Below are 26377 nucleotides of genomic sequence, written 5' to 3'. Positions count from 1 at the left end.
GCACACTGCCTATTTAGCAGACAAAAGAATACAACAAAATATACATAATTTCTTTTCTTGTGTCAAATGAATTTTTTAAAAGTTCATATCTTTTTTTTTTTGAAGTAAGCTCTACCCCCAAAGTGGGCCTCGAATTCACAACCCTGAGATTAACAGCTGCATGCTCTATTGACAAGCCAGCCAGGCTCCCTTAAAAAGTTCATACCCTTTATTTAAAAAAAAATTTTTTTTAAGTTTATTTCTTTTGAGAGAGAATGAGTGCATGCATGCATGTATGCAAGCAGGAGAGAGGCAAAGAGAGACGGAGAGAATTAGCAGGTTCCGCACTGTCACCACAGAGCCCTACGTGGAGCTCGATCTCACAAACTGTGAGATCATAACGTGACAAAATCAAGAGTCAGACGCTCAATGGACTGAGCCTCCCAGGCACTCCAAGTTCATATCCTTTGATAAAAAGATGTGACTTCTAAGATTCAATACTGAAGAAATACTTAAAATTATAGAAATGCCTTTACAGAAAGGGCATTAATTATTATTTATAGTAAAGAAAAAGAAAGAAACAGTTGAAATGTACAGTAACTTTGGAAATCGCTAGATAAAATGGAACTTCCACTGGGTAAAATATTCAATGACACTGGGAAATTCTGAGAAGAAGGAACAGAAGAGAACAATTTTGTTTTAATCTCTTAATGTGTACAGAAACAAGAAGAGAAAAAATATGTATCGCCAGCAATTATCTGCAGGTAACTGGATTTCTGAAATGAGTATTATACTTACAGTTTAAAAAATAAATTAATACAAGCAAAAGAGAAACATCAACAAAATGAAGACAACCTATAGAATAGGAAAAAATATGTGCAAATCATATATTTGATAAAGGGTTAATATCCAAAATATATGGAGAAATAATACATTTTTTCCTAAACAATGAATACTCATTTAAGTTGGCTTAATTACTTCCATTAAACCTAATTGTTATAATTATTGCTTTGCAGTAATTGTTTTTTCCATTGTCTTTACAAGAATCACCAAAGGTATTTTTAAAATTTTTTAATGTTATTTATTTATCAAAAAAAATTTTTTTTAACATTTCCTCATTTTTCTGAGAGACAGCACAAGTGGGGGTGGGACAGAGAGAGAGAGAGGGACACACAGAATCTTAGGCAGGCTCCAGGCCCTGAGCTGTCACCACAGAGTCCGACACTGGGCTCGAACTCACGACTGGTGAGATCATGACCTGAGCTGAAGCTGGACGCTTGCTTAACTGATTGAGCCACTCAGGCGCCCCAATGTTTATTCATTTTTGAGAGAGACACAGAGTGTGAGTGGGGGAGGGACAGAGAGAGGGAGACATGGAATCTGAAGCAGACTCCAGGCTCCAAGCTGTCAGCACAGAGCTCGACACGGAGCTCTAACTCTCATACTTCGAGATCATGACCTGAGCCAAAGTCGGACGCTTAACAGACTCAGCCACCCAGGGTGCCCCATCACCAAAGGTATTATGAGCTTGTACAGCTGCTCAAATGGTGTTTTTCTTCATAGAAATATAATTCACATGCCGTAAAATTTACCATTTTAAAGTGTACAATTCAGTGTTTTTTAGTTTCTTCACAGAATTATAGAAACATCTTCACAACCTACTTCCAGAACATTTTCATCTCTCCAAAAGGACACCCATGCCCATACCCATTAGTAGTCACTCCTCATTCTTTCTTGGCGCCCCTCACCCAGCCCCTGGAAACCATGAATCTACTTTCTGTTTCAATGGGTTTACCTATTTGGGGCATTTCATATGAACAGAATCATACAATTTGTAGCCTTTTGTGACAGGCTTCTTTTCACTTAGCATGATGTTTTCAAGGTATAATCATGTGTAGCCATGTATAATGTAGTACTTCATTTCTTCTTCTGATAGAATAATATTCTATGAAGGTATATTTTGTCTATGTATTAATTAGTTAATGGGACATCTGAGTTATTTCTGTTTTTCGGCTATTATATGAATAATGCTCATATGAGCATTCACATACAGGTTTTGTGTAGACATAGGTTTTCAATTCTCTTAGGTTATACCTAGGAGTGGAATTGCTAGGTCACACAATGGCATTTTTAACAATATTACCAAAACTTTTTCATCATTTTATACCAGATGCTGCCAAAGATGCCAAGACAGAAACACTCTCTTACATGGCTAACAGCAACATAAACTGGTACAGACCCATTAAGCAGCAATTTGTTAACATGACATAGATAACGCTTATACACGGTTATTAAAAAGAATGCATAAAATTGGAATAGACAAGAACTTTATCAGTCTGATAAAAAGCATTTACAAAAACCCTCCAGTTAACAGGTAACTACTTACTGATTAAAAAATGACTGCTTTACTCCTATGATCACAAATATTACAAAAAGGGGTGCCTGGGTGGCTCAGTCAGTTAAGCATTGGACTCTTGATTTCAGCTCAGGTCATGATCTCATCATCATGGGGCTGAGCCCTGCATTGGGGTCCTCACTGGGCATGGAGCCTGCTTAAGATTCTCCTTCTCCCTCTGCGCTTCCTTTGCACGCATGTAAATAAAAAAACGTTTAAAAAAAAAAAAAAAGGAGGGGTGACTGGGTGGCTCAGTCAGTTAAGTGTCTGACTCTTGGTTTTGGTTCGGGTCATGATCTCAGGTTTCATGAATTCAAGCCCCACATAGGGCTCTCCCCTGACAGCATAGAGCCTGCTTAGAATTCTCTCTCTCTCTTTCTGTCCCTCCTGTGCGTGCGCTCAATCTCTCTCTCAAGATAAATAAATAAACTTAAAAAAATAATAATACAATGCTATGAAAATAATTTTTTTTATTGTAAACTCTATACCCAACGTGGGGCTTAAACTCACAACCCCAATATCAAGAGTCCAATGCTCTACCAACCTAGCCAGCCAGATGGCCCCACTGTGAAAATCATTTTAAGGATAGACTATGGCTTGGCCTCTGACTCTTGATTTCGGTTGGCTCAGATCATGATCTCACAGTTTGTGAGATCAAGCCCCACATTGGGCTGTGTGCTGAAAGCATGGAGTCTGCTTGGGATTCTCTCTCTCCCTCTTTATCTGTCCCTCCCCCACTTGTGCACTGTCTCTCTCTCAAAATAAATACACATTAAAATAAAATAATTCCAAGTTAGTGCAATAAACCCACAAGCTCAAATTAATAAAGGGCTATTACCTAAATTAGTGCTTCTGAGCATGCTGACCAGTGCTGGCATAAGCTGAAACTCAAATATCCTTCGGACTCCACAGTAGCTGCAGGCTGGGGGCTCAGTGATTTCTGATGTAGGGCAGGTCAAAAAAAGTGGTTCGCCACTCCAAGAGTACCTAGGGCAAGGGAACAAAGAACCCTGAATGAGGACCACATACAAGTCACATTCCAGTATCGAAGGCCATGCTCTGCAAACTTTGTTTCCTTCTTGAAGAGTACCAGGAGCAAAACCAGACAGCAAAGAAAATCCAAAGACCCCAAAACAGTAGCAAGTCTGTAAAGCACAGCAAGATACCTGAAGTCTTATCAATGCTTGATTCAAAGTCTAGATTCATTGGCACTAAAACCAATGTGGAACTGAATCTAACGAAAATTGCAACACAGTCCAGACTCCACTCCAAGGCAGATTAAAGGGATTTAGACCTCCACTACCAGCCTTACAGAAGAAGGGGCACGCCCTGCTAAGGAGCAGATATTTACTTCAGTATCTGATCTTCTTCAACATACTATCTCCGCTAAACCATAAAAAGAAAAGATACTAAATTTGTAAAGCAGCAGAAAAATTTAACCCATAAAGAAAGTCAATACAAGAATACCCACAGGGGCGCCTGGGTGGGTTAGTCAGTTAAGCGTCCAACTTTGGTTCAGGTCATGATCTCACAGTTTGTGAGTTGGAGCCCCGCATCAGGCTCTGTGCTGACAGTTCAGAGCCTGGAGCCTGCTTTGGATTGTGTGTTTCCTGCTCCCTCTGCCCTCCCCCCCCCCCCCCCCCCCCCCCGCTCATGCTGTCTCTCTCTAAAATAAATAAACATTAAAAAAAAAAAAAGAATACCCACAGATGAGATGATGGAACTGTCCGAAAAAGACTTTAAAATATCAATATGAGGAGTGGGATAAAACAAATAATAAAATATCAATCATAAACATGTAAAAGAATCTAGAAAAGGTAGACACGCGTAAACAGATAAGGAAATTAGCACAGAAATAAAAACTAAAGAGACTGAAAGAGCAATACTAGAAATGAAAAATGCTGTATCAGAATAAAGAACTTCATTCAATAAAAGTTTACAGCAGTCAGGAAACAACAAAAAAAATCTGTGACTGTGAGGAAAACAGAAACATCCAAAATGAAACAAAAAGTAAAAAAATAAATAAAAATGAAACAGGGCCTTTAAAAACAATGGAACAATTTTATTTTATTTTTAAAATTTTTTTTAACATTTATTTATTTTTGAGACAGAGAGAGACAGAGAATGAACAGGGGAGGGGCAGAGAGAGAGGGAGACACAGAATCTGAAACAGGCTCCAGGCTCTGAGCTGTCAGCACAGAGCCCGATGCGGGGCTCAAACTCACAGACCGTGAGATCATGACCTGAGCTGAAGTCGGACGCTTAACCAACCAAGCCACCCAGGCGCCCCTGGAACAATTTTAAATTGTCTAAACATACAAGTAACTGGAGTCCTTAGAAAAAGCAAATAGGAAAGAAGAAATATTTGCAGAGATAACGGCCAAAATTTTTTCCAAAATTCATGAAAAGACTTCAACACAAAAATCCAAAAAGCTCGGTAAATCCCAAGCAAGATAAATTAAAACACATAGTCACTGAAGTACATAATAGTTTTAATTATATAAATACAACAAAAAGAACAACAATTAAGAATTACAGCTAATTTCTGGGGCTCCTGGGTGGCTCGGTCGGTTGAGCGTCCGACTTCGGCTTAGGTCATGATCTCGCAGTTCGTGAGTTCGAGCCCTGCGTTGGGCTCTGTGCTGACAGCTCAGAGCCTGGAGCCTGCTTCGGATTCTGTGTCTCCCTCTCTCTCTCTGCCCCTTCCCGCTCATGCTCTGTCTCTGTCTCTTAAAAATGAATACATGTTAAAAAAATAAAAAAAAATAAAAAAAGAATTACAGCTAATTTCTAATAGAAACGCTTAAGGCAACAAGACAGTGGAACAAAATCTTTCCAGTGTTGAATGGAAAATAACCAAAAAATAAGTTTACATCCAATAAAAATGTCTATTAAAAGAAATATTAATAAATACATTCTTAGACAAAACCTGAGTGGCTGTTTCCAACAAACATGAACTTAAAAAAAAAAAAAAAAATTAAAAGTCCTTCCGGCATAGGGGTAATACCAGATGGAAGTCTAGCAGGAAGGAATGTAGAGCACCAAAAGGGTAAATGGGAAGATAAACATAAAAGACTTTCTGATCATTAATTTTAATATTAAAGATTTTTTTCCAAGTAATCTTTACACCCAATGTGGGGCTCGAACTCACAACCCTGAGATCAAGAGTCACATGCTCCAATGACTAAGCCAGCCCAATTGTTATTTTTAATTTTATTATATAATATATAATCTATGTGCATTATATAACATATATATGTTATAAACTATCCACATTAACTATCGATTATTTCAAGCAAAAATAAAAATTATTACGGGATATAAAGCATATATAGAAGTGAATACACGAAAACAAGATCACAAAGGGCAGGGAAAGCTAAATGGGAATCTGTGATATGGTTCATAAAATGGCAAACTACTGGGTGAAGGTAGACTGCAGTAAGTCAGAAATGCACATTATAATCACTATAGCAAACACTATTCATGGCAACAGAAAGGGCATAAAATCATAAACTAAAAATACTCAATTCACTGAAGAGAAGGTTAAACAAAAGGGGAAAGAGGGACAAAAAATAAAGAGGAAAAAGGGGCATCTGGGTGGCTCAGTCGGTTAAGCATCCGACTTCGGCTCAGGTCATAGTCTCACAGTTCATGAGTTCGAGCCCCGCGTCAGGCTCTGTGCTGACAGCTTGGAGCCTGGAGCCTGCTTCCAATTCTGTGTCTCCATCCCTCTCTCTGCCCCTCCCCAGCTCATGCTCGCACTCTGTCAAAAATAAATAAACTTAAAAAATAAATAAATAAAATAAAATAAAATAAAATAAAGAGGAAAAAGCCAATACCAGAATGATAAAATTAACCCACTACTACCAATGATTACATTAAATGGACTTAAGACTCTGTAAAAGGCAAACAGTCTGGATAAAATAAAGGCAAGACCCATACATAAGCTGTTTAAGAAGCATACTTTAGGTACCACCTCACACTGTCAGAATGGCAATTATCCAAAAGACCAGAAATAACAAGAGTTGGCCAGGGATGTAGAGAAAAGGGAACCCTCCTGCACCGTTGGTGGGAATGTAAACTGGTGCATACACTGTGGAAAACAGTATGGAGTTTGCCAAAGAATTAAAAACAGAACTACCATATGATCCAGCCAACCTGTTTCTGGGTATTTATTTGAAGGAGACAAAAAACACTAACTCAAAAAGATATTTACCCTCATGTTCACTCCAGCATTACTTATAATCCCCAAGACATGTAAGTAACTGAAGTGTCCATTGACAGATAAATGGACAAAGAAATTGTGGTCTGTATGTATATATGTATGTGTGTATGTATACACACACACACACACACACACATATATGTATGTATGTATATACACATACAACCCACAAAAGAATACTCAGCCATAAAGGAGAATGAAATCTTGCCATTTGCAGCAACATGGATTGGTCTCGAGGACATAATGCTAAATGAAATAAGTCAAACAGAGAATGAAATACTGAATGATATCGTTTATATGCAGGCCCTAAAAAACAACAAAAAAACAAACCAAACTCATACAGAGAAGAAACTGGTGGTTTCCAGAGACAAGGGGTCAGGAGTAAGAGAAACAGGTGAACTGGTTTTTTTTCTAAGTTTATTTATAGATTTTTAAATGTTTTTAAATATTTATTTTTGAGAAACAGTGCCTGAGCGGGAGAAGAACAGAGACAGACAGACAGACAGACAGACAGACAGACAGACACACACACACACACACAGAATCCGAAGTAGGTTCCAGGCTCTGAGTTGTCAGCACAGAGCCTGTCATGGCACTCGAACCCAGGAACTTTGAGCCAAAGTAAGATATTTAATTGACTGAGCCTCCTAGGCCCCCCATATAGTTACATTTTAACATTCCTCTCTCCCTAACTGATTAAGAAGACAAAAGTGATCCATAATAGAAACTGGTGTTGCAACAACTGTATATAAAAAAGAACTTTGACCCTCATACATTATATATAAAAATTAACTCAAAATGGATCACAAACCTAAAAGTAAGAACTAAAACTGAAAACTTCTATAAAAAAACACAGGAGGGCGCCTGGGTGGCTCAGTCGGTTAAGCAGCCGACTTCAGCTCAGGTCATGATCTCGCAGTCTATGAGTTCAAGCCCCGCGTTGGGCCCTGTGCTGACAGCTCAGCGGAGCCTGGAGTTTGCTTCGGATTCTGTGTCTCCCTCTCTCTCTGTCCCTCCCCCGCTCATGCTCTGTCTCTCTCACTCTCAAAAATGAATAAATGTTAAAAAAATAAAAATAAAAAAAAAAAAACACACATAGGAAATGGGCACCTGGGTGGCTCAGCTGGCTGAGCATCCAACTCTTGGTTTTGGTTCAGGTCATAATCTCACAGCTTCATGGGTTCGAGCCCCACATTGGGCTCTGGGTTGGCAGTGCGGAGCCTGCTTGAGATTCTCTCTCTCCCCCTCTCTTTCTGCCCCTCCCCCACTTGTGTTGTCTCTGTCTCTCTCAAAATGAATAAATAAACTTAAGAAAAAAAGGAGGGGGGTGTGTCTGGGTGGCTCAGTAGGTTAAGCATCCGATTTTGGCTCAGGTCATAATCTCAGTTTGTGAGTTCAAACCCCACATTGGGCTCTGTGCTGACAGCTCAGAGTCTGAAGCCTACTTTGGATTCTGTGTCTCCTGCTCTGCTTCTCCCCTGCTCACGTGCTGTCTCTCTCTCTCTCTCTCTCTCAAGAATAAACATTAAAAAAAAAAAAAAAAAGAACTTAAAAAAAAAAGAAAACACAGGAAATCAAACATAACAAATCCTGTTAGCTTTGGTTAGGCAGAATCTTCTTAGGAAATAAAAATATGAACCACCAAAACAATAAAACTGTTAAGTTGGACTTGATCAAAATTTAAAACTTCTCTTCAAAAGACCCTATTAGTAAGTGAAAGGCGAAAGCACCTGGGTGGTTCAGTTGGTTAAGCATCCAACTTCAGCTCAGGTCATGATCTCACGGTTTGTGGTTCGAGCCCTGCACTGGGCTCTGTGCTGACAGTTCAGAGCCTGGAGCCTGCTTAGGATTCTGTGTCTCCCTCTCTCTCTGTTCCTCCCTCACTCATGCTCTGTCTCTATCTCTCAAAAACAAATAAATGTTAAAAAAAAAAAAAATTTAAAATAAAAAATGAAAGGCAAGCCAAAGATTATCAAGATATAAATCATACTGACAAGGACACATTCTGTACTCCAAGAAAAATCAAGACCCTTGGACTCCAGATACGAGCCTCCCAAACCCCCTTTTCCAGAACGGCATCAACATTCATCCAACTTCACAATCGGGAACCTCAAAACCACTTTTGTTGCCTTCCAATTTTTTCCTCTCACATCCAGAGGTCACTAAGACCTGCCACTATAGAAATATCTCTCAAATTTATCCCCTCCTTCCCATATCCTCTGTTTTGATCCAAACTCTTTTACCACCTCTCACCTGGATTCTTCTCTCATCTCAGAGTGATCATCACTCTGCTGGCAACTACTGGCCACAGGATAAAGTACAAATTCTTTAGTAAGACACAGAGTGAAAATATACAATCTGAGCATCTAATCCGTGGCAGTGCTAGGTACCAAGCATGAGGAGCACCCAGTCTGGCAAGAAACACAACAGGGGTGTGCGCCCTGAGGATGTCAAGGTATGGGACTATAGGAGCAAAAGGGAACAGACGGTCTTTTAAGTCAAGCTTCTCTCAATTCAGACACCGTCGTGTCCAGCTCACTGAATTGCCACTGCCCCACTGCTATGCATCTGGGCTGTGACTCATAGCATACTGGACCTATAATCCCTCCAGCAGGGTTTAGGGCTCAAGTCTGTCCCTCTTGCACAATGCCTTTCCAAGGCAGAAGCCTCTGATCCCTCCTCTGTGTTTCCTGCATACTTGTTTACAGCTCTGTTGGGCACACATCATAGCGTATAGTGTTGTCGCCTCTGTGACCAGCACTGAGGACAGTGATTACGGTCCTCCTCCACCTCAGCACACGGTAACTCAGCCCTTCAAGTAGCAGGGATCACTGTGGGCCGTGAGTCTCACTGGTAAGAGATCCCTCCCAGGGGCTGGTCTCCAAGCTTGGAGTCATTGCCGCTGTTGAGGTGCCATATGATCAAAAATATTTGTTTGATCTGAAAATTCTGTTGAAGGTATCATAATTTGGGCACGTTTTCATGAGGGCACATATGCTATGAGATTTCTAGCTGTCATACCTAATTAAGAAAAAGAAGATAAATTGGATTTTCATCAATAAAATGAGGATGCAAGAATTAAGAGCAAAGTCTGACTTTGTGCTAAGTAGTAAAAACTATAATCACACAATACATATCAAGAACATTTACATTTCAAACCTTTGATCCTGAATTTCACTTCTAGAACTAGACTTTCGGGAAATGACATTCTAAGATTTTTGAAGGGGGTGTGTAACAGCACTAAAGCTGTACAAAAGTGAGGGGCGCCTGGGTGGCTCAGTCAGTTAAGTGTCTGACTCTTGGTTTCGGCTCAGGTCATGATTTCACGGTTCATGGGTTTGAGCAGGTTTGAGCTCCTCTCGGGCTCTGAGCTACAGCGTCAAGCCTACTTGGGATTCTCTGTCTCCTCTCTCTGCCCCTCTTGTGCACATGCGCACACGCGCTCTCTCTCTCTCTCTCTCTCTCTCAAACATAAACAAACATTAAAAAAAAAAAAAAACTGTGCAAAATTGAAACAAATTAGATGGGAACAATTAGACATCCAAAGAGATATCCGGAGGCAATGTCAAAATCAAACAAACCAAGAAAATTAATCATAATAAAAGACTAATCTCCCTAATACATAAAGAGTTCCTAAAAATCAAATGGACCAAGAACTTAAGAAAAATGGACAAAAGATATGGATAGGAATGATTCAAAAACAGAGAAAGATGCTCATAATAAGAAACAAGCAAAATGAATTATACCCCGATGTGCGTTTTCATTTGAATTGGCAGAAATACAAAAGCATGAAGCTCACACTATAGGTGAGGCTATGGGAAAACAGGCACTTACAGGTTGCCAGTAGGAATTGAAGCCCTAGGAGGGTCACTCTGGTACTATTAATCAAAATTACAACTCTGTACAGCCTTTTGCTTAACTATGCCACTTCAGGGAACGTAACCCCAGATATACCTGCATACGTGCAAAATGACATTAGGTGCAAACCTATTCACTAGTATAATGTATAACAGCAAAAGTCTGGAAACAACATTAAATGTCCATAAATCAGGAAAACAGACAAGTGAAAAAAAACAATCAAAGCTCTGTGGGGCACCTGGCTGGCTCAGTTTGCAGAACATGCAACTCTTGTTCTTGGGGTTGCGAGTTCAAGCCCTATATTGGATACAGAGATTACTTAAAAATAAAATCTTCAAAAAAACAAAAAAATCAAAGTTCTCAATGTACTAAAAGGATATTCCTAGATTCTGTGTACTTAAAAAAAAAATTATACTGTATGATCCAAATTATGTGTGCTTTTTTAAAGTTTATTTATTTATTTTGAGAGAGAGAGAGAGAGAGAGAGAGAGGGAGAGAGGGAGAGAGGGAGAGAGGGAGAGAGGGAGAGAGAGAACGAGTGGGTGAGTGGCATAGGGGCAGGAGAGGGAGAGAGAATTCCAAGCAGGCTTGAATTCACAAACCAGGAGTGAGAGCATGACTTGAGCCAAGATCAAGAGTTGGATGCTGCGGGTGCCTGGGTAGCTCAGTTGGTTGAGCATCCGAAATCAGCTCAGGTCATGATCTCACAGCTTGTGAGTTCAAGCCCCACATCAGGCTTGTTGTTGTCAGCACAGAGCCCGCTTCAGATCTTCTATTGCCCCCCCCCCCCCCTCTGTCTCTCCTCTGCTCGTGCTCTCTCACTCTCAAAAGTAAAACATTAAAAAAAAAAAAAAAAAAAAAAAAAGACCTGGACACTTATCTGACTAAAGCATCCAAGCACCCCTGCGCTTATTTGTTTAATTTTTAAGTAATCTCTATACCCAACATGGGGCTTGAACCTATAACCGAGATCAAGAGTCACATGCTCTTCTGACTGAGGCAGCCAGGTGCCCCCTGAATATGTTTTTAAAAACATACAATTCCAGGCTACCTGGGTGGCTCAGTCAGCTAAGTGTCTGACTCTTGATTTCCACTCAGGTCATGATCTCATGGTTCATGAGATCAAGTTCCCACGTCGAGCTCTGCACGGACACTACACAGCCTGCTTGGGATTCTCTCTCTCTCCCTCTTTTTCTCACTGTCTCTCTGCCCCTCCCTGTGCACACGCACACTTACTCTCTCTCTCAAAATAAATAAATAAACTTTTAAAAAATAAATAAAATTAAAACACATAATTCCTACCTACGTGCATGCATCCAAATGCATAAAAAAATAAGTGAACATAATATATTAAAATCTTAGTCTCTTGGGGCATCTGGGTGGTGCAGTTGGTTAAGCATCTAACTCTTGATCTCGGCTCAGGTCGTGATCCTCACAGTTTGTGAGTTCAAGCCCAGCACTGGGCTCTGCAATGATGTTGCAGAGACTGCTTGGGATTATGTCTCTACTTCTCTCTAACCCTCCCCGGCTTGCGCTATTTCTCAAAATAAACTTAAAAAAATAAAATAAAATAGAATAAATGAAAAAATCTTAGCCTCTTGGTTTGGGGAATATTACAGATTCTGGTTTTCTCATATTTCCCAGTAGTTTCCAAACTAACATGTATTACTCTTATAATCAAGAAAAACAATAAAAGAAAATGTGCCTTTACCTCAAAATCTGCTCCTGACAAGCAGCAATTCTCTTCATGAATTTGTAAAATATCTTATCTCCACTTTTAATTGTGGTCTTCTCATATTTTTCATCACCATCACCAGGAAGACTAAGAAAAGCAGAAAATGCTTTTGAGCATCTATATCCAGATAATTACAATATTTAGAAGAGTAAACAAGTTAATGCACACAACTTAAAAAATAATAAATTTAATACCTTATGATATCTAACATAATCCCCTGCTCTGCTCCCTAGTTATTTTTTCCCAAGCTCTGCTCCCTAGTCATTTTCAATTCTGGGATGATAATCTGCAATTTTAAAAGTCCTATGCCCATCGACTCTCTCCATTTCTTTGTCCATTATAGATTATTTTCAGACACCAACGGGTCTGCAAGCACTCCAACATTATTCCGAAAAGCTTACAAAGGAAACAGCTCTGGTAAAAAACAAACAAACAAACGAACAAACAAACAAACACAGGTTATCTTTCCAAATATCCTATTATAACAGCAAAAATGACCATGCTTCTTTCTTTAGAGGGCTTTGGTTTATAAAGCCTTTCAAGATCTCCTCTCTCATGTGACTCCTAAAACCCTCTGGTGAGACAGACAACAGAGATACCAACACGACTCTCATTTTACTGATGAGCCGAGGCTCTGGCAGGGTCTCTGAAGTCCTAGGCCAGTTCCTGAGCCACAGCCAAGAGTTAAAAAACAAATGGCATTTTTCTAAGTTACCTGTCTGAGCTATACATTTAAAAACAGAAAAAAAAAGAGACAGTAAACACATGCTCTTCTGGAGAAGCTGGCAACCCTAACTTCTCTGTTCCTTTTCTTGAGGGTATTTTTGAACAGAGCAAAGTGTTTTCAAGCTAACTCAGGGTTGGCTGGTAAGATCCCCCGTCGGTCTTCCTTTCTCATCAAGAGGAGTGAAGCAGAAAGGTGCTACACACACAAGTTCTGCCTGAAAAAGTTTCCCCAACTACCAGAATAAAACCAAAGGGCACCTACTGTGGCAGCTTCCCAGTCAAGTCACCTGTCACCCTCAGCAGCACACATTCTCACCTTTGGGAAAGCAACTGTTCCATATCCATTCCTTCTTTCTGTTGATAATCCCTCAGAAGGCTATGAGCGTGGTCTAGGCTGACAAAGTCCCTGTAGTCATCCTCATCTACAACACACATGTAGTAGGGCAGGAACTGGGGCGCCAGGGAAGGCAGGGCCATCTCTTCCCCGGGAGAAACAGGAGGAGCAGCGCCCAGGACAGTATCCTGCAGGTGGAGATCTCGGAGCTGAGCAGTACAGTCTGTGTCTTTGGCGCTGTGGGGATCATTTCCAAAATCCAAGGTACGCTGTGGTGGTGGCACCTCCTCACTGTCACTTCCCCAGTCATCTGCACCTTCACACCAATCCTCAGCTGCAAGGACATTTTCCTGATTCTGGAAAAATATCCAGTGAATCAAGTCCAGTGAATCAAGATCACTTGGGTGATCTCACCTATTCCCTTGGCTTGAGCTACAAATCCCTTCACCTTCCTGAGGGAGCCTTCGCACCACTATCTTCCTCTCTTGCACACTCTGATTCAACTTTCTGGACCCCATTCACCCAAAGCATGTTGGAGGTGACAAAAAATTGTCTTCCCTTTTCAGGGGCAGTGTGGCAGATGCAGTACGGTGGTTTTTTCAACCACCTATTCCAAACTCTTTCAGTCGTGCTTCATGTACTGCAGAAGTTGGCAGGAAAGAACATTTCCCAGACTCCTTAGCGGTTAGAGTTCCAGATATAATCAGGGCTCCCTTAATCAGGTCCACTAGGGAGACACAAACTTGAAACAGAATGAAGTGGAGAGAGAGGCCATGAAGCAAAAGTCTGTAAATAGATATAAAGCAAGGATCTGGAGGCAAAAGATCTGACAAGGGCAGCTTCCAGTTCACCAGACCACATCTCAGCTTTCTGACTGTGGATGCAGAAGGTGGTCTAGCAGCTCCTGAACAAGCCCATTCTCAGATGTGGTTCTGAAGGTCATTCCTGGAGTCGCCCCCTCCAGCCTAACCAACGTTAGTAAAAACCTAATTCTTTCAACTTTACCAGTTCAGTGCTTTTTTATCACCTGCAACTGAACCCTGACAAATATAGGCAGACACCAGATCTTCATCTTTTCATTCCTGATATTGCTGGTACCATGCCTGGCACATGTTAAGAACTCAGTGTATATATAAGGTGACATCCAGGCAAAGGAAGCTGAATTTTTGTTCTGCAGCTACCAACTTGCCCTACTTTTTGATTTCAATAAATTCAGATTTCTTATTAAATGTTTTTTATACACATGTACACACATGACACTAAGCATATGTACTATAAAACACACACATATGTGTTACATATAACCGCGTACACATCCATACTTTTTTCCAAACAGAAACATCAGGGAATTATGTGCTTCAAGGCCTTCAGTGTATATTAAAAGAAACAACAAAAATCTTAAGATAGCATTTCATGGTTCAGAAAAGTGCAAAAACCACTCCAACATACTTCGAAGACCACTGCTTAAAGTTTGTCTTAAACGACATTCTGGAAAATACCCTCAAATTACAGCAAATCATAATGCGCTGGTCACAACCGGTTTACCTGTGCGTCCTGCGCCTCTTTCTCTCGAGTCTGCAGGCACTGGGAGCGGAACACCTTCCAGCTTCAGGGTAAAAATAAATGGCAGTGAGTGTGCAACGCAGAGCACCAGCCAGCGGTTGTCGCTATCCCGTGTGGCTGGTGCGGACCCCAGCTCCCACCCACCCTGCTGAACTTCCCCGCCTACCTGCGCGCTCCGCCCATGCTGCACCTGGGGCGGGGACAAGCGAATACGTACAGTAGCCGATGAAACGGGGAGCCTTCCAAGGGGCAGTACACCTGTACGACCAGGGCAAGAGGCTGCCTGCAACGTTCACACACTGGCCTCGGCGCTGCTACGGAGGGCAAGGCGTCCTGAGGACAGGTAAGGCGCTCAGACCCGGGCTCTGCCCAGAGACCTCACCCCGTAGCCCTCACCAGCACCCGCCGACCCCAGCTCCGGGGCCCCACCTCACCGGAAGGCCGCCCAGCTTGCTAGCGGTCCAGGCGCCCGACCCCGTGGGGCGGCCACGCACTGCAGTGTCTCGAAGCCCGAGTAGCACTGGCTTCCGAACGGCCGCCATGACGACGAGGCGCCCACGTGGAAAGGCGAACTACGGCAGCCGAGCCGGTGCTCCTCTCCGCGCATGCGTCTCGCTACAACCGCGAGACGGCCCCGCCCTCTTGAGATCCTTCAGTGGATGACAGGCGACTGCTGCTGTTGTGGGCTAGGAGCCTCAGATAGTCTGTGCCTCCGAATGCACTGAGGTAGGAAGTACTCACGATCTGCTTTAAAATAGTCTTGCCAAAAAATTTTACCTGAAGTGGAATTATCGTATTATTGTTACGATACACACAAAGTCTTTAATTTTTACAGGTACATCAAAATGCTTATAGAGGAAATTATGGAGCAGTCCATGAGTTGATAAATGTTTACATTTGGTGTCAGGCACATAGAGATCTATTATACTATTTTTATATGTTTGGAATTTTCTGTAATCGTTTTTTCAAATGCCCGTGGTACAACTACCTAGGTAATTTCAAAAACATCATGCTAAGTGAAAGAAGCCAGACACAAAAGGCCACATTCTGGAAAAGGTGAACTTCGAGGAAAGAAATCAGATCAGTTGTTACCAGGGTTTGGGTTCACGGGGTAGGGATCGACCAGAAAGGGGTACCAGGAACCTTCTGAGGTGATGAAAATGGTGTATACTGGGGCACTGGGTGTGTCAGTCGGTTAAGTGTCTGACTTTGGCTCAGGTCATGATCTCACGGGTTCGTGAGTTCAAGTCCCTCATTGGGCTCCACATTGACAGTGCAGAGCCTGCTTGGGATTCTGCCCCTCTCCCACTTGCACATGCTCTCTCTCTAAATAAATAAATAAAACTTAAAAAAAAAAAAAAAGAAAAAGAAAACACTGTGTATCTCAACTCTGGTGGTTGCATCACTATGTATTTGTCAAAACTGCACTCCAAAAGGTGAATTTTACTGTATGTAAACTATACCTCAATAAACCTGACCTTTTAAAAACACATGTTGCAAAAGCACTATTCAGTCTTCATACAGTAGCGTGAAAAGGAAGTGTAGATGGGGCGCCTGGGTGGCTCATTCGGTTAAGTGCTTGACTCTTGGTTTAGGCTCGGGGTGAGATTGAGCTCTGCACTGATAGTGTGGGGCCTGCTCTGGATTCTCTCTCTCCCTCTTTCTCTGCCCCTCCCCTGCTCGTGATCTCTCTCTTTCAAAATAAATAAACTTAAAAAAAGAAGAAGAAAAGGAAGTGTAGGTTTTCAATGATTGACACCTTCCAAGCAGTATATAATTGCCTCATGTTTGCTTCCAGCCCCATCACAGGAGACCTGGAGACAAAACCAGCTTGTTACTGGTACATCACTGCCAGTCTGATAGCTTTAAAAGGCATTGTGAAGTCTGACCTTGGTGTTCACTTCCCGTCTAGCCAAATAGGCTGGATGACTTGGCAGATACTTGTTATTTTAGCTAGGTTTCTCAAGAGATATATTTTAATTATTGAAAAAAGAACCTACAAAATTGGTATTCTTGCTAACACAGCAAGAGATCTTCCAACAGTTACTGAGCTTTCTCCAATATCAGTCATCTGTTTCTATAACACTACCTACTACAATCTCTTGATCAAAGTGTGATCGCAGCATGAAAGCTACTTAAGATGAATCTTCAAGATGTTAATCGCTGCCACATTCTGGAATTCCAGAGGCAACTTAACACCAAATTTGATAGAAACATTTTTGTGGGGTCCTTGGAACGATACAACAAAAAGGTGCTTGCATGTGTGAGATCTGAAGGATTCCACTTAATTAATGATTTTATAGTTTGGACTTCCCTGTCAGATTCACACACTTCATTGTTATGATACAGGTTTTTTTGTGAATGTATGTATGTATGTAATCTCTACCCCCAACGTGGGGCTCGCACTGATAACCCCAAGATCAAGATCACATGCTCTGCTGACAGCGAGGCGGGGCCCCCAGTTTGTATTTACTTGAGCAAGTACAAAATGAAAATGTTGAAAGCTGCTTGAATCTCACATTGAAGAGCTGTTTATGGTGGTTAATTTTATGCATCAATTTAATTGGGCTAAGAGATGCCCAGATAGCTGGTGAAACATTAATTCTGGGATTGTCTGTGAGGGTTAGAGAATAGCATTTCAATCAGTAGATGGAGTAAAGAAGATCTGCTCTAACCTGTGTGGATAGGCATCACCACCGAGGCTGAGGGCCCTAAGAGAACAAAAAGGGAGAGGAAGGGAGAATTCTCTTTCTTGAGCTGAGACATCCATCTTCTCCTGCCCTCAGACAGCAGATTGAAACATACCTGCCTCGTTCTTCCTGGGTCTCCAGCTTGTAGATCGCATATTGTGGGACTTCTCAGCCTCCAGAATCACAGGAGGGATTTGGAGCCAATTCCCATGATAAATCTCCTTACATATATCTATAGCCTGTTGGTTCTGTTTTTCTGAAAACCCTAAATAATACACTGTTGAAGAACTCACAACAAGTGGAAGCTACAAGTGATAGTGCTGGTGATGGGGGGAGAGAATAAGACAGGGCCAAGGGATGTGTGGCCAACGGACATGTGCTGGCTCCTCCTGCATAGGACAAGACGTGAGACTTGGCCTCTGGCCTAGAGGAGCAGTGCTCCTACTCCTAAGAGACCTTTCATGTGAAGCCAAGTGAGCCTGAGGAACTCTACCACCTAGAATTTTTCTCTCTACAGACTTTTTTGTGCTTGCTCCTTTGTAATAGAGAAAGTGCTTCTGATGAGAAAAGGCATTTACGATCAAAAAACTGCTAGAACTGATACCTGAATTCAATAAAGTCACAGGATATAAAATCAACGTACAGAAATCAGTTGCATTTCTATACACCAATAATAAAGCAGCAGAAAGAGAAATCAAGGAATTGGTCGATCCCATTTACAATTGCATTTACAATTTACAAAATACAAACTGCCATTTACAATTGCATCAAAACCCATAAAATACCTAGGAATAAACCTAACCAAATAGGTAAAAGATCTGTATGGTGAAAACTATAGAAAGTTTGCGAAAGAAACTGAAGAAGATACAAAGAAATGGAAAAACATTCCCTGCTTGTGGATTGGAAGAATAAATACTGGTTTGTTTCTTAATATTTATTTATTTTGAGAGAGAAAGAGGTAGTGCGAGTGGGGCAGGGGTAGAGAGAAAAGCAGAAAGAAAGAATCTCAGGAACCATGATATCATGACTGAGTCAAAATCAAGAGTCGGACGCTGAACCGACTGAGCCACTCAGGCACCCCAGGAAGAATAAATATTGTTAAAAACTCTATACTACCCAAAGCAATCTACACATTCAATGCAATCCCTATCAAAATAACACCAAAATTCTTCACAGAGCTAGAAAAAAACAATTCTAAAATTTGTATGGAACCACAAAAGACCCAAAATAGCCACAGTAATGTTGAAAAAGAAAACCACAGCTGGAGGCATCACAATTCCCGACTTCAAACTGTATTACATAAAGCTGTAATCATCAAGACAGTATGGTATTGGCACAAAAACAGACACAAAGATCAACGGAATAGAATAGAGAACCCAGAAATGGACCCACAAATTTCTGGCCAACTAATCTTCGACAAAGCAGGAAAGAATATCCACTGGAAAAAAGACAGTCTTTTCAGCAAATGGTGTTGGGAAAACTGGACAGTGACATGCAGAAGAATAAACCTGGACCACTTTCTTACACCATACACAAAAAATAAACTCAAAATGTTTGAAAGACCTAAATGTAAGATAGGAAGCCATCAAAATCCTAGAGGAGAAAACAGGCCACAGCATCTTCTTACTAGACAGGTCTCTGGAGGCAAGGGAAACAAAAGCAAACATGAACTCTTGGGACCTCATCAAGATCAAAAGCTTCTGCACAGTGAAGGAAAGAATAAAATTAAAAGGTAACAGATGGAATGGGAGAAGATATTTGCAAATGACATATTAGATAAAAGATTAGTATCCAGAATATATAAAGGATGTATCAAACTCAACACCAAAGAAATAAATCCAGTGGAGAAACAGACAAAAGATTGAACAGATGCTTTTCCAAAAGCATCCACGTAACTAACAGACACATGAAAAGATGCTCAACATCACTCATCATCAGGGAAATACAAATCAAAACCACAGCAAGATTATCACCTCACACCTGTCACAATGGCTAAAATGAACAACTCAGGCAACAGATGTTGGTGGAAGATGTGGAGAAGGGGAACCCTTCTGCACTGTTGGTGGGAAGGCAAACTGGTGCAGCCATTCTGTAGAACAGTATGGAGGTTCCTCAAAAAAGTAAAAATAGAGTTACCTTACAACCCAGCAATGGTACTACTATATCCACAGGATATAAAAATGCTGATTTGAAGGGGCACATGCACCCCAATGCTTATAGCAGCACTATCGACAATAGCCAAATTATAGAAAGAGCCCAAATGTCCATCAACTGATGAATGGATAAAGATGTGGCGTATATATACAATGGAATATTACATGGCGATCAAAAAGAATGAAATCTTGCCATTTGCAACAACGTGGATGAACTAGAGTTATTATGCTAAGCAGAATAAGTCAGAGAAAAACATATGTGATTTTACTGGTGGAATTTAAGAAACAAAACAGATGAACATAAGAGAAGGAAAAATAGGAAAAACAGAGAGGGAGGCAAACTGTAAGAGACTCATATTGAGAACAAACTGAGGGCTGCCAGAGGGGAGGTGGGTAGGGGGATGGGCTAAATGGCTGATGGGCATTAAGGAGACACTTGTTGGGATGAGCACTGGGTGTTATATGTAAGTGATGAATCACTAAATTCTATTCCTGAAACCACCTTACACTCTATGTTAACTAACTTGGATTTAAATTAAAACAAACAAACAAACAAACAAACAAACAAATAAATAAATAAATAAGGCCTTCACTTATCAGCTAGATTAAGAAAGAAGGTGGGTTAGGAGGGGCCTCAACAGAGCCAGACCATCAAAAATCATTTTTAGAGGAGTGGGCATTTGCTTTTGGAAAGAAAAACAAAACAAAACAAAACAGAACTACACCACCATTAGAAAGAGAAGTGCTGACAACTTCCAAGCAGTATTTTAAGCAGATAGTTACATCTGTATGGTCACATTCCATAATTAGGGTATGCCTCCCTTTGAACCTTCATGGGTGCCATTTGTCTTCTTACAGGAGCTTTCCCTGTCTTGAGGAAGTCATGTGACCAACCCAGAGTACAACTCAGAAAGGGGCAACCCAGGAGAGAATGGGGTGAAGGCAGCTGTGATGACGGGGCTTTTGTGAAAGGGGCAGCAGTTTCCCTGTCTAGACCCTGTATGATGATTGAGTGTAGACCCTGAAAGCTCAGCCTCCAGCCTGCCCATCAATTCTGCTCGTTGACTCTTTATCTATCTATCAATCTATCTATCTTAATGCTTTTATTTATTTTTGAGACAGAGACAGAACATGAGCAGGGGAGGGGCAGAGAGGGAGACAGAATCCTAAGCAGGCTCCAGGCACTGAGCTGTCAGCACAGAGCCTGATGCGGGGCTGGAACTCATGGAGTGTGAGATCATGACCTGAGCTGAAGTCAGACGCTTGACTGAGTCACCCAGGTGCCCCTGCTCATTGACTCTTAAAGTAAAATTCCCTTTCTGCCTAAGGGGCCAAAAGTATTATTTAATATCTTGAATAGAAGATAAGTATCTTGAACAGAAGATAAAAGGGTAGTTTGCTCAAAATCCTTTTTTCAGTGCCTGTCTTCTGAAAGAAAGAACTTCCTGAGCATCTGGCCAGAAGATGATCATTACCCTTGATCTGGGCTAGGTATTCACCCATAACAGACATAATCTAATGCAGCTTTTAGAACTAAGTATCCAGTGAACAGAAGCATGCAATTCCTCCAAAATCACTGAGGTGAGGAGCGGATAAAAGAAAAGGATTTGCTTACAGTGGCTAAGTTGCCCTTGTGACTTTGTGCCCCATGTCTCCTCCACTCTCTTCTCAAGGGACCATCCTCCATTCTGGACCTGCTCACCACTTACAAGTCAAGCCTCAGTCGAGGCACATCACTCCTCCTGGTTGCCCTAACTCCTGTGTAGAGCACCACTTCCAGAGACAAGAAGAGGCTAAGCCTACAACCTCCTTTGTGGCATCTTTATTTTTCTGATACATGAACAAGGTGAACACGGTCAGAAAAATCAGCTGCACTGAAACACTTCAGCCAGTCGTAAAACAGAGGGCACACAGACATGGAGGGGTGATGATAGCAATCCCAGATCAGCTTCCCCCAAAGGGCTTGTACTCCAAGCCTACAGCCAGAAGGTGCTCTGGGAAGGACTGTGCAGTACATCTCTGGTGAAGAGGGACAAAGAAGGACCAGTCACAATAGGGACTGCAGCCAGGCATGAGTTTAGTGGCTTCTGGCCTCACGCTCCTGCTTGATGAAGTTGATTAGCCCATTGGTGGAAGCGTCGTGAGAAGTCACTGGGCTACTGCCGTCAAGCTCAGGCTCGATTTTCTTGGCCAGCTGCTTTCCCAGCTCCACCCTGGCAGGACGATAAGAATAAGAGGAAGGTTCCAGCATCACCAGTGAAATCCGTAAGCCTGCCCACAGGCATTCTCCACCCTCCCCTTGAGGAGCAGCAACTCACCCCCACTGGTCAAAGCTGTTGATGTCCCAGATGATGCCCTGAACGAAGATCTTGTGCTCGTACATGGCTACAGAGGTGGCAGATGGGGCACATTAGGGCTCTACCAGCTTCATCCAACCTACCCCAGGCCAGGACCTTCCCCACTCACTCACCAATCAAGGCTCCCAGAATGAATGGTGTGAGCTTGGTGAACACAATAGAGTTGGTTGGGCGATTTCCTTCAAAGACCTTCAGAAAACACCCAGGAATGTCCCCTGGTTAGTTGTGATCCCCAAATAACTTAAGAGGGGATGTACACCCTGTCCCAGAGGTCGGGATGTGCAGATCTGTAAGGACAGCCCCTCCTACTGTGTAGGACAAGGCAGGCACGCTGTGAATCCTTGCCCTGGCCTCACAACTTTTATCCTTCCGACTCCAGGATGCCACCCACTTCAGAAGTCCTGACCTTGTGTGGCAACAGCTTCTCAAAGTCCTCTGGACTCTTTCCTGCAGCCTGCAGCTCCTTCCGGGCCTCCTCTGTCGACTTCCCCTTCATCAGGGCCTCAGTCTGGGCCAAAAAGTTGGCCATGAGGATCTGACAAGAGAGACACCCAGTTCTGCCAAGAAGTACTGTCTGAGCTTCAGGCAGAGGGGCAAGACTGCCTGGCAATTCTCAGCTGGGGTAGTCCCAGCCTCGGTCAGGTTGCCAGCCCCCAACGTAGAGCTCAATGGAAGTGAGAGGGGACGGCAGGTCACATCTGATGACAGGGTAAAGTAGGTAATGACAATAACTACCCTTTCAGGAACACGCCTGACTTGCCGAGGACCCTGCTAAGAACTTTAGCAATAGCTATCTTGTAAGATTCTAAGGGGCAAAAGCATCCCCTCTCTTTCCTAGTTGAGCCTGTCTCCCCAAGTCAACAGTGCTGAATCACAGAGGTAGAGAGAGGAAGAATCAGAATTCAAACCCAGGTCTCTGACTCCAAAGCCTGTGCTCACAGTTACCCATGCTACTCTGCACACCCAACATAAGGTGCACTCAATCCTCTTCAAAGCCAGTGTCAGGTCAGGTTAGGTACTAGATGGTTTTCCCATTTGCTGCTGTGGTAAGTAAGATCTTTGCCCCCGCCCCTGCTGTTGCACCTATATAGGTTACAGGACATGGCAAAAGGGATCTTACAGACGGAATGAAGGTAACAGACGCTGAGATAGGGATAGGTGGGCCCAATGTAATCACATGGGCCCCAAAAAGTAGAAGAGGAAGGCAAATAAGTTGGTCAGAGAGAATCAACAGAGGAGGCAGGACAGAATCAAAGCTGGAGAGGGACTCCACCTACCACTACTGGTTCTGAGACAGTGCCACAGGCCAAGGTGGCTTCTTGGAGCTGAGAATGATCCGCTAGCTGCCATCAAGGAAACTGGACCTTGGTCCACCCTGAGCAAAGACCCAGTAGAGCCTGCTGGACTTCAGATCCATTGAAACCAATATAAAAACCGGGTGTTGTTTTAAGCCATTACGATTGTGTAATTTGTTATGGCAGAAACAGAAAACTAGTATAACCGCCAACCAATGCATCAGCTCTTTAATAGTTTGGGTGTAATGTGAGCCTGACAAAGTGTGAGGAGAGGCTGGATGGGGCTCTTACCTTGTGATGCAAACCCTTCCTTATTGGGTGCTGGGTCTGGACTGGGATGAGGAAGTCACAAGGTATCATCTTGGTGCCTGTAAGAGGGCACAGCGGTCACCCAAGCTCCTACCCTAGCCCATGGGGGCCACCCACATGGCCGATAGGAGAGTGTTGACCTCAGGGAGAAGTCTCTGCCAGGGGGCCCTCCCCCTCCCGAGCAGCACCCCTGCCCAAGCCAGATGGGCCCTACCTTGGTGGATAAGCTGGTAGAAGGCATGCTGGCCATTGGTCCCTGGCTCCCCCCACACAATGGGGCCCGTCTGGTGGTCCACACGAGTGCCGGACTTGGTGATGTACTTCCCATTGGACTCCATGTCACCCTGGAACAGGGACAGAAACCCAGCCCTCTATCTGCAAGTCTTCTTTTCCTCATGCACCATGCCCAAATCCTGCCTGAGACGCACCAAGTATACCTGCCCTGCCCTGTGGGGTATCATCAGGCATGTTCCTTTCATCGCCCCTCGAGGACACAGGCTCGTGGCTTTCTGGCTTAGAGCACTGCAGGAAGGTAAAGGTGGGGATGGAGGTCTAAGGAGGACCTCCCTACGAGCAGAAACCAGTCACAGTATATTTAATTGATGTATTTCTTTTTAAATTAATTTATTTATTAAAAAACATTTTTCTTAATGTATATTTGTTTTTGAGAGAGAGCACGCAAGCTGGGGAGGAGCAGAGAGGGAGATACAGGATCTGAAGCAGGCACCAGGCTCTGAGCCCAACGCAGGGCTCGAACCCATGGACCACAAGATCATGACCTGAGCTGAAATCGGACGCTTAACCAACTGAGCCACCCAAGTGCCCCTCAAGTTTATTCATTTAGGTGATCTCTACACCCAGTGTGGGACTCGAGCTCATGACCCTGAAATCAAGAGTTGCGTACTCTTCCAACCAAGCCAGTCAGGTGCCCCTCTTTAACTGTTGCCTTAGGGAAAGACTGGCTGAGGTCCAGGGTATACAGCCTTTGAGGTCTGTCACCTCAACTAGATGCTGGACTGTGGGGAGCCCTGAAAAGAGGCCCCCTGAAAGAGAATCTGGACCAGGAGAGATGCTGTTTGGTCCCTGGGGGCCCTGGAGATTCGAGGGGGTGCAGAAGGCTGTGAGTAGCCCAAAGAGGCACCACAGACTGGGTGTGAGTTGCTTTTCTAGAGGGACAAAAGCAGTGCAAACCATAGGGGTCCTGGCCGATGGCCCCCACCCTATCGCAGGCACACAGTGATGGCCAAGGAAGAAATGACCGAGCTGAGACCCATGCCCTAGCCAAGCCAGGGTCTGACTGGCCACCATGATAACCAGTCATGCCCCTCTATGGTCGTCAAACTTGGCTAACACTCAGATAAAACAGACCCTGGTAACAAAGAGTCACCCTGAGACTGGGAACAGAGGTGGGCCTTGGCTATACCCAAGGGCAGTGGGGGACAAAAGCCCCTGGAGGGGCAAGAACCTGGGCTCATGGGCCTCCCAGTCCCCCGCACAGGCTGACCCAAGACCTGGCCTGGCAGCTGGTACCTGCTGGAAGTAGGCGGCAAAGCGGTGCAGGTACTGGTCATAGGGTAGCATGGCCTGCGTCTCACACCCAAAGCAGTTGATGTACCAGATGCCCAGCAGAGCCAGCAGGACGGGGGCGTTCTTCTCCAGGGGTGTGGTACGGAAGTGCTGGTCCTGAAACAAGAGCAGGGTCAGTGAGAGCCGAGCAGCTGCCCAGGAGGAGAGGGAGCTGGAGCAACTACATGTCTCTGGCAGAGAACATGAGCCTCAGCACTTACCATCCAGTGAGCCCCTGAGAGCAGCTGCTCGAAGTTGTCAAATCCTGCGACACAAAAGCAGCGTCAACAGAAATGGTCATGCCCGGTGCCCTTCTGGCAGTGGACACAGCTTCTTCTGGACCCAAGGAAAGGCTGAGGTGCAGCCAGAAGAAAAAGGACCTGGGAAGACTTGGGCCTACAGAAAGTCTTTCTAATCAGAGTCTGCCCTCAGGGCAAAGGCAGATCTAACTTCATCCACCATGGGAAATGGCAGGAGGGCAGTTGTGAGGGACAGAGATCAAGGCCAACCTGCAAACCCAAGAGAAAAAAGGCCTGCCGTCCTGACCCGAAAGAAATGTTCCAGCCAAGGGGGGAGGGGCCAGCATCCTCTGTGGGTCAGGAAGGTGTTCAGGGACATGAGACCCCCACTCCTGACCTCAGACTACAATATCATCTCCCAAGACTAAAACAAACACTCACCCACGTGCAATGCAATGGAGAGTCCAATGGCTGACCACAGCGAGTAGCGTCCTCCTACCCACTAGGAGAGACAGGAAAAGGTGCTGAACAAGGGTTGGCGCACCCCGCCCCCCCCCCTCCTGCCACAAAACTTGCCCCCTGAAAGCAAGGCTCTTCCACAGGTGCAGCATGGAGGGCCAGGCCCAACCCACCTCTGGGAAGCAAGACAGCAGGCCAGGCGCTGGCAACTCTTTGTGCTGACCAACAGGACAGACTACGGGTGGGACTGATCAGAGCCACAAGACCCAACCGGAGACCTTACCATGGCTGGCCCTGTCTCCTCAGACACAGAGAGACCCGGCGCACCTCGTACCTGCGCCAGGCCCGGCCTTCTCCTCCGATAGACCCAGCGCCTCATACCTGCACCAGGCCTGGCCTCCTCCTCCTCCGACAGACCCGGCGGCTCATACCTGGTACGAGGCCCCATCTCCTCAGACAGACCCACAGACCCAGTGCCTCCTACCTGCGCCAGG

At 43.7% G+C, this 26377-nt stretch overlaps 2 protein-coding genes and 2 long non-coding RNA genes across 6 annotated transcripts in view; 1 reads left to right on the top strand and 3 right to left on the bottom strand.

Moving 5' to 3' along the window:
• Positions 1–16157, bottom strand: part of PDCD2L (programmed cell death 2 like) — a 23003-nt gene extending 6846 nt beyond the window's left edge. The window contains exons 1-6 of one of the 2 annotated variants that reach the window (XM_086689619.1): positions 15250–16157; positions 15033–15148; positions 14798–14858; positions 13235–13602; positions 12169–12279; positions 3213–3361 (exon numbers count right to left, since the gene is read on the bottom strand). In XM_086689619.1, the coding sequence (XP_086545745.1) occupies positions 3213–3361; positions 12169–12279; positions 13235–13602; positions 14798–14858; positions 15033–15148; positions 15250–15357 (913 nt within the window). In that variant the 5' untranslated portion in view covers positions 15358–16157. Of the gene's footprint in view, positions 1–3212; positions 3362–12168; positions 12280–13234; positions 13603–14797; positions 14859–14981; positions 15149–15249 lie in introns of both variants that reach the window. The other variant, XM_086689618.1, reaches the window with a different exon arrangement.
• Positions 15360–21705, top strand: LOC147573523 (uncharacterized). The gene is made up of 2 exons (XR_015244847.1): positions 15360–15541; positions 21332–21705. It is a non-coding gene; the product is annotated as an uncharacterized LOC147573523 (long non-coding RNA).
• GPI (glucose-6-phosphate isomerase) overlaps positions 21466–26377 on the bottom strand; it is a 26318-nt gene continuing 21406 nt past the window's right edge. Inside the window, exons 10-18 of the mRNA XM_086689609.1 lie at positions 25866–25926; positions 25407–25450; positions 25150–25302; positions 23834–23963; positions 23602–23678; positions 22422–22550; positions 22129–22204; positions 21977–22043; positions 21466–21871 (exon numbers count right to left, since the gene is read on the bottom strand). Coding sequence (XP_086545735.1) covers positions 21736–21871; positions 21977–22043; positions 22129–22204; positions 22422–22550; positions 23602–23678; positions 23834–23963; positions 25150–25302; positions 25407–25450; positions 25866–25926 — 873 coding nt within the window. The 3' untranslated portion in view covers positions 21466–21735. The remainder of the gene's footprint in view (positions 21872–21976; positions 22044–22128; positions 22205–22421; positions 22551–23601; positions 23679–23833; positions 23964–25149; positions 25303–25406; positions 25451–25865; positions 25927–26377) is intronic.
• Positions 25963–26377, bottom strand: part of LOC147573522 (uncharacterized) — a 10422-nt gene continuing 10007 nt past the window's right edge. For both annotated transcript variants that reach the window (XR_015244840.1, XR_015244841.1), the window contains one exon: positions 25963–26331. This is a non-coding gene — a long non-coding RNA (uncharacterized LOC147573522). The remainder of the gene's footprint in view (positions 26332–26377) is intronic.

Source organism: Puma concolor, chromosome E2 (assembly GCF_028749965.1).
Source record: "Puma concolor isolate L17-30 chromosome E2, mPumCon1.1.hap2, whole genome shotgun sequence".
In the NCBI taxonomy this organism is placed as follows: Eukaryota; Metazoa; Chordata; class Mammalia; order Carnivora; family Felidae; genus Puma; species Puma concolor.
Note: the sequence above shows the minus strand (reverse complement) of the source record. Positions and strands in the feature narration are given on the sequence as shown.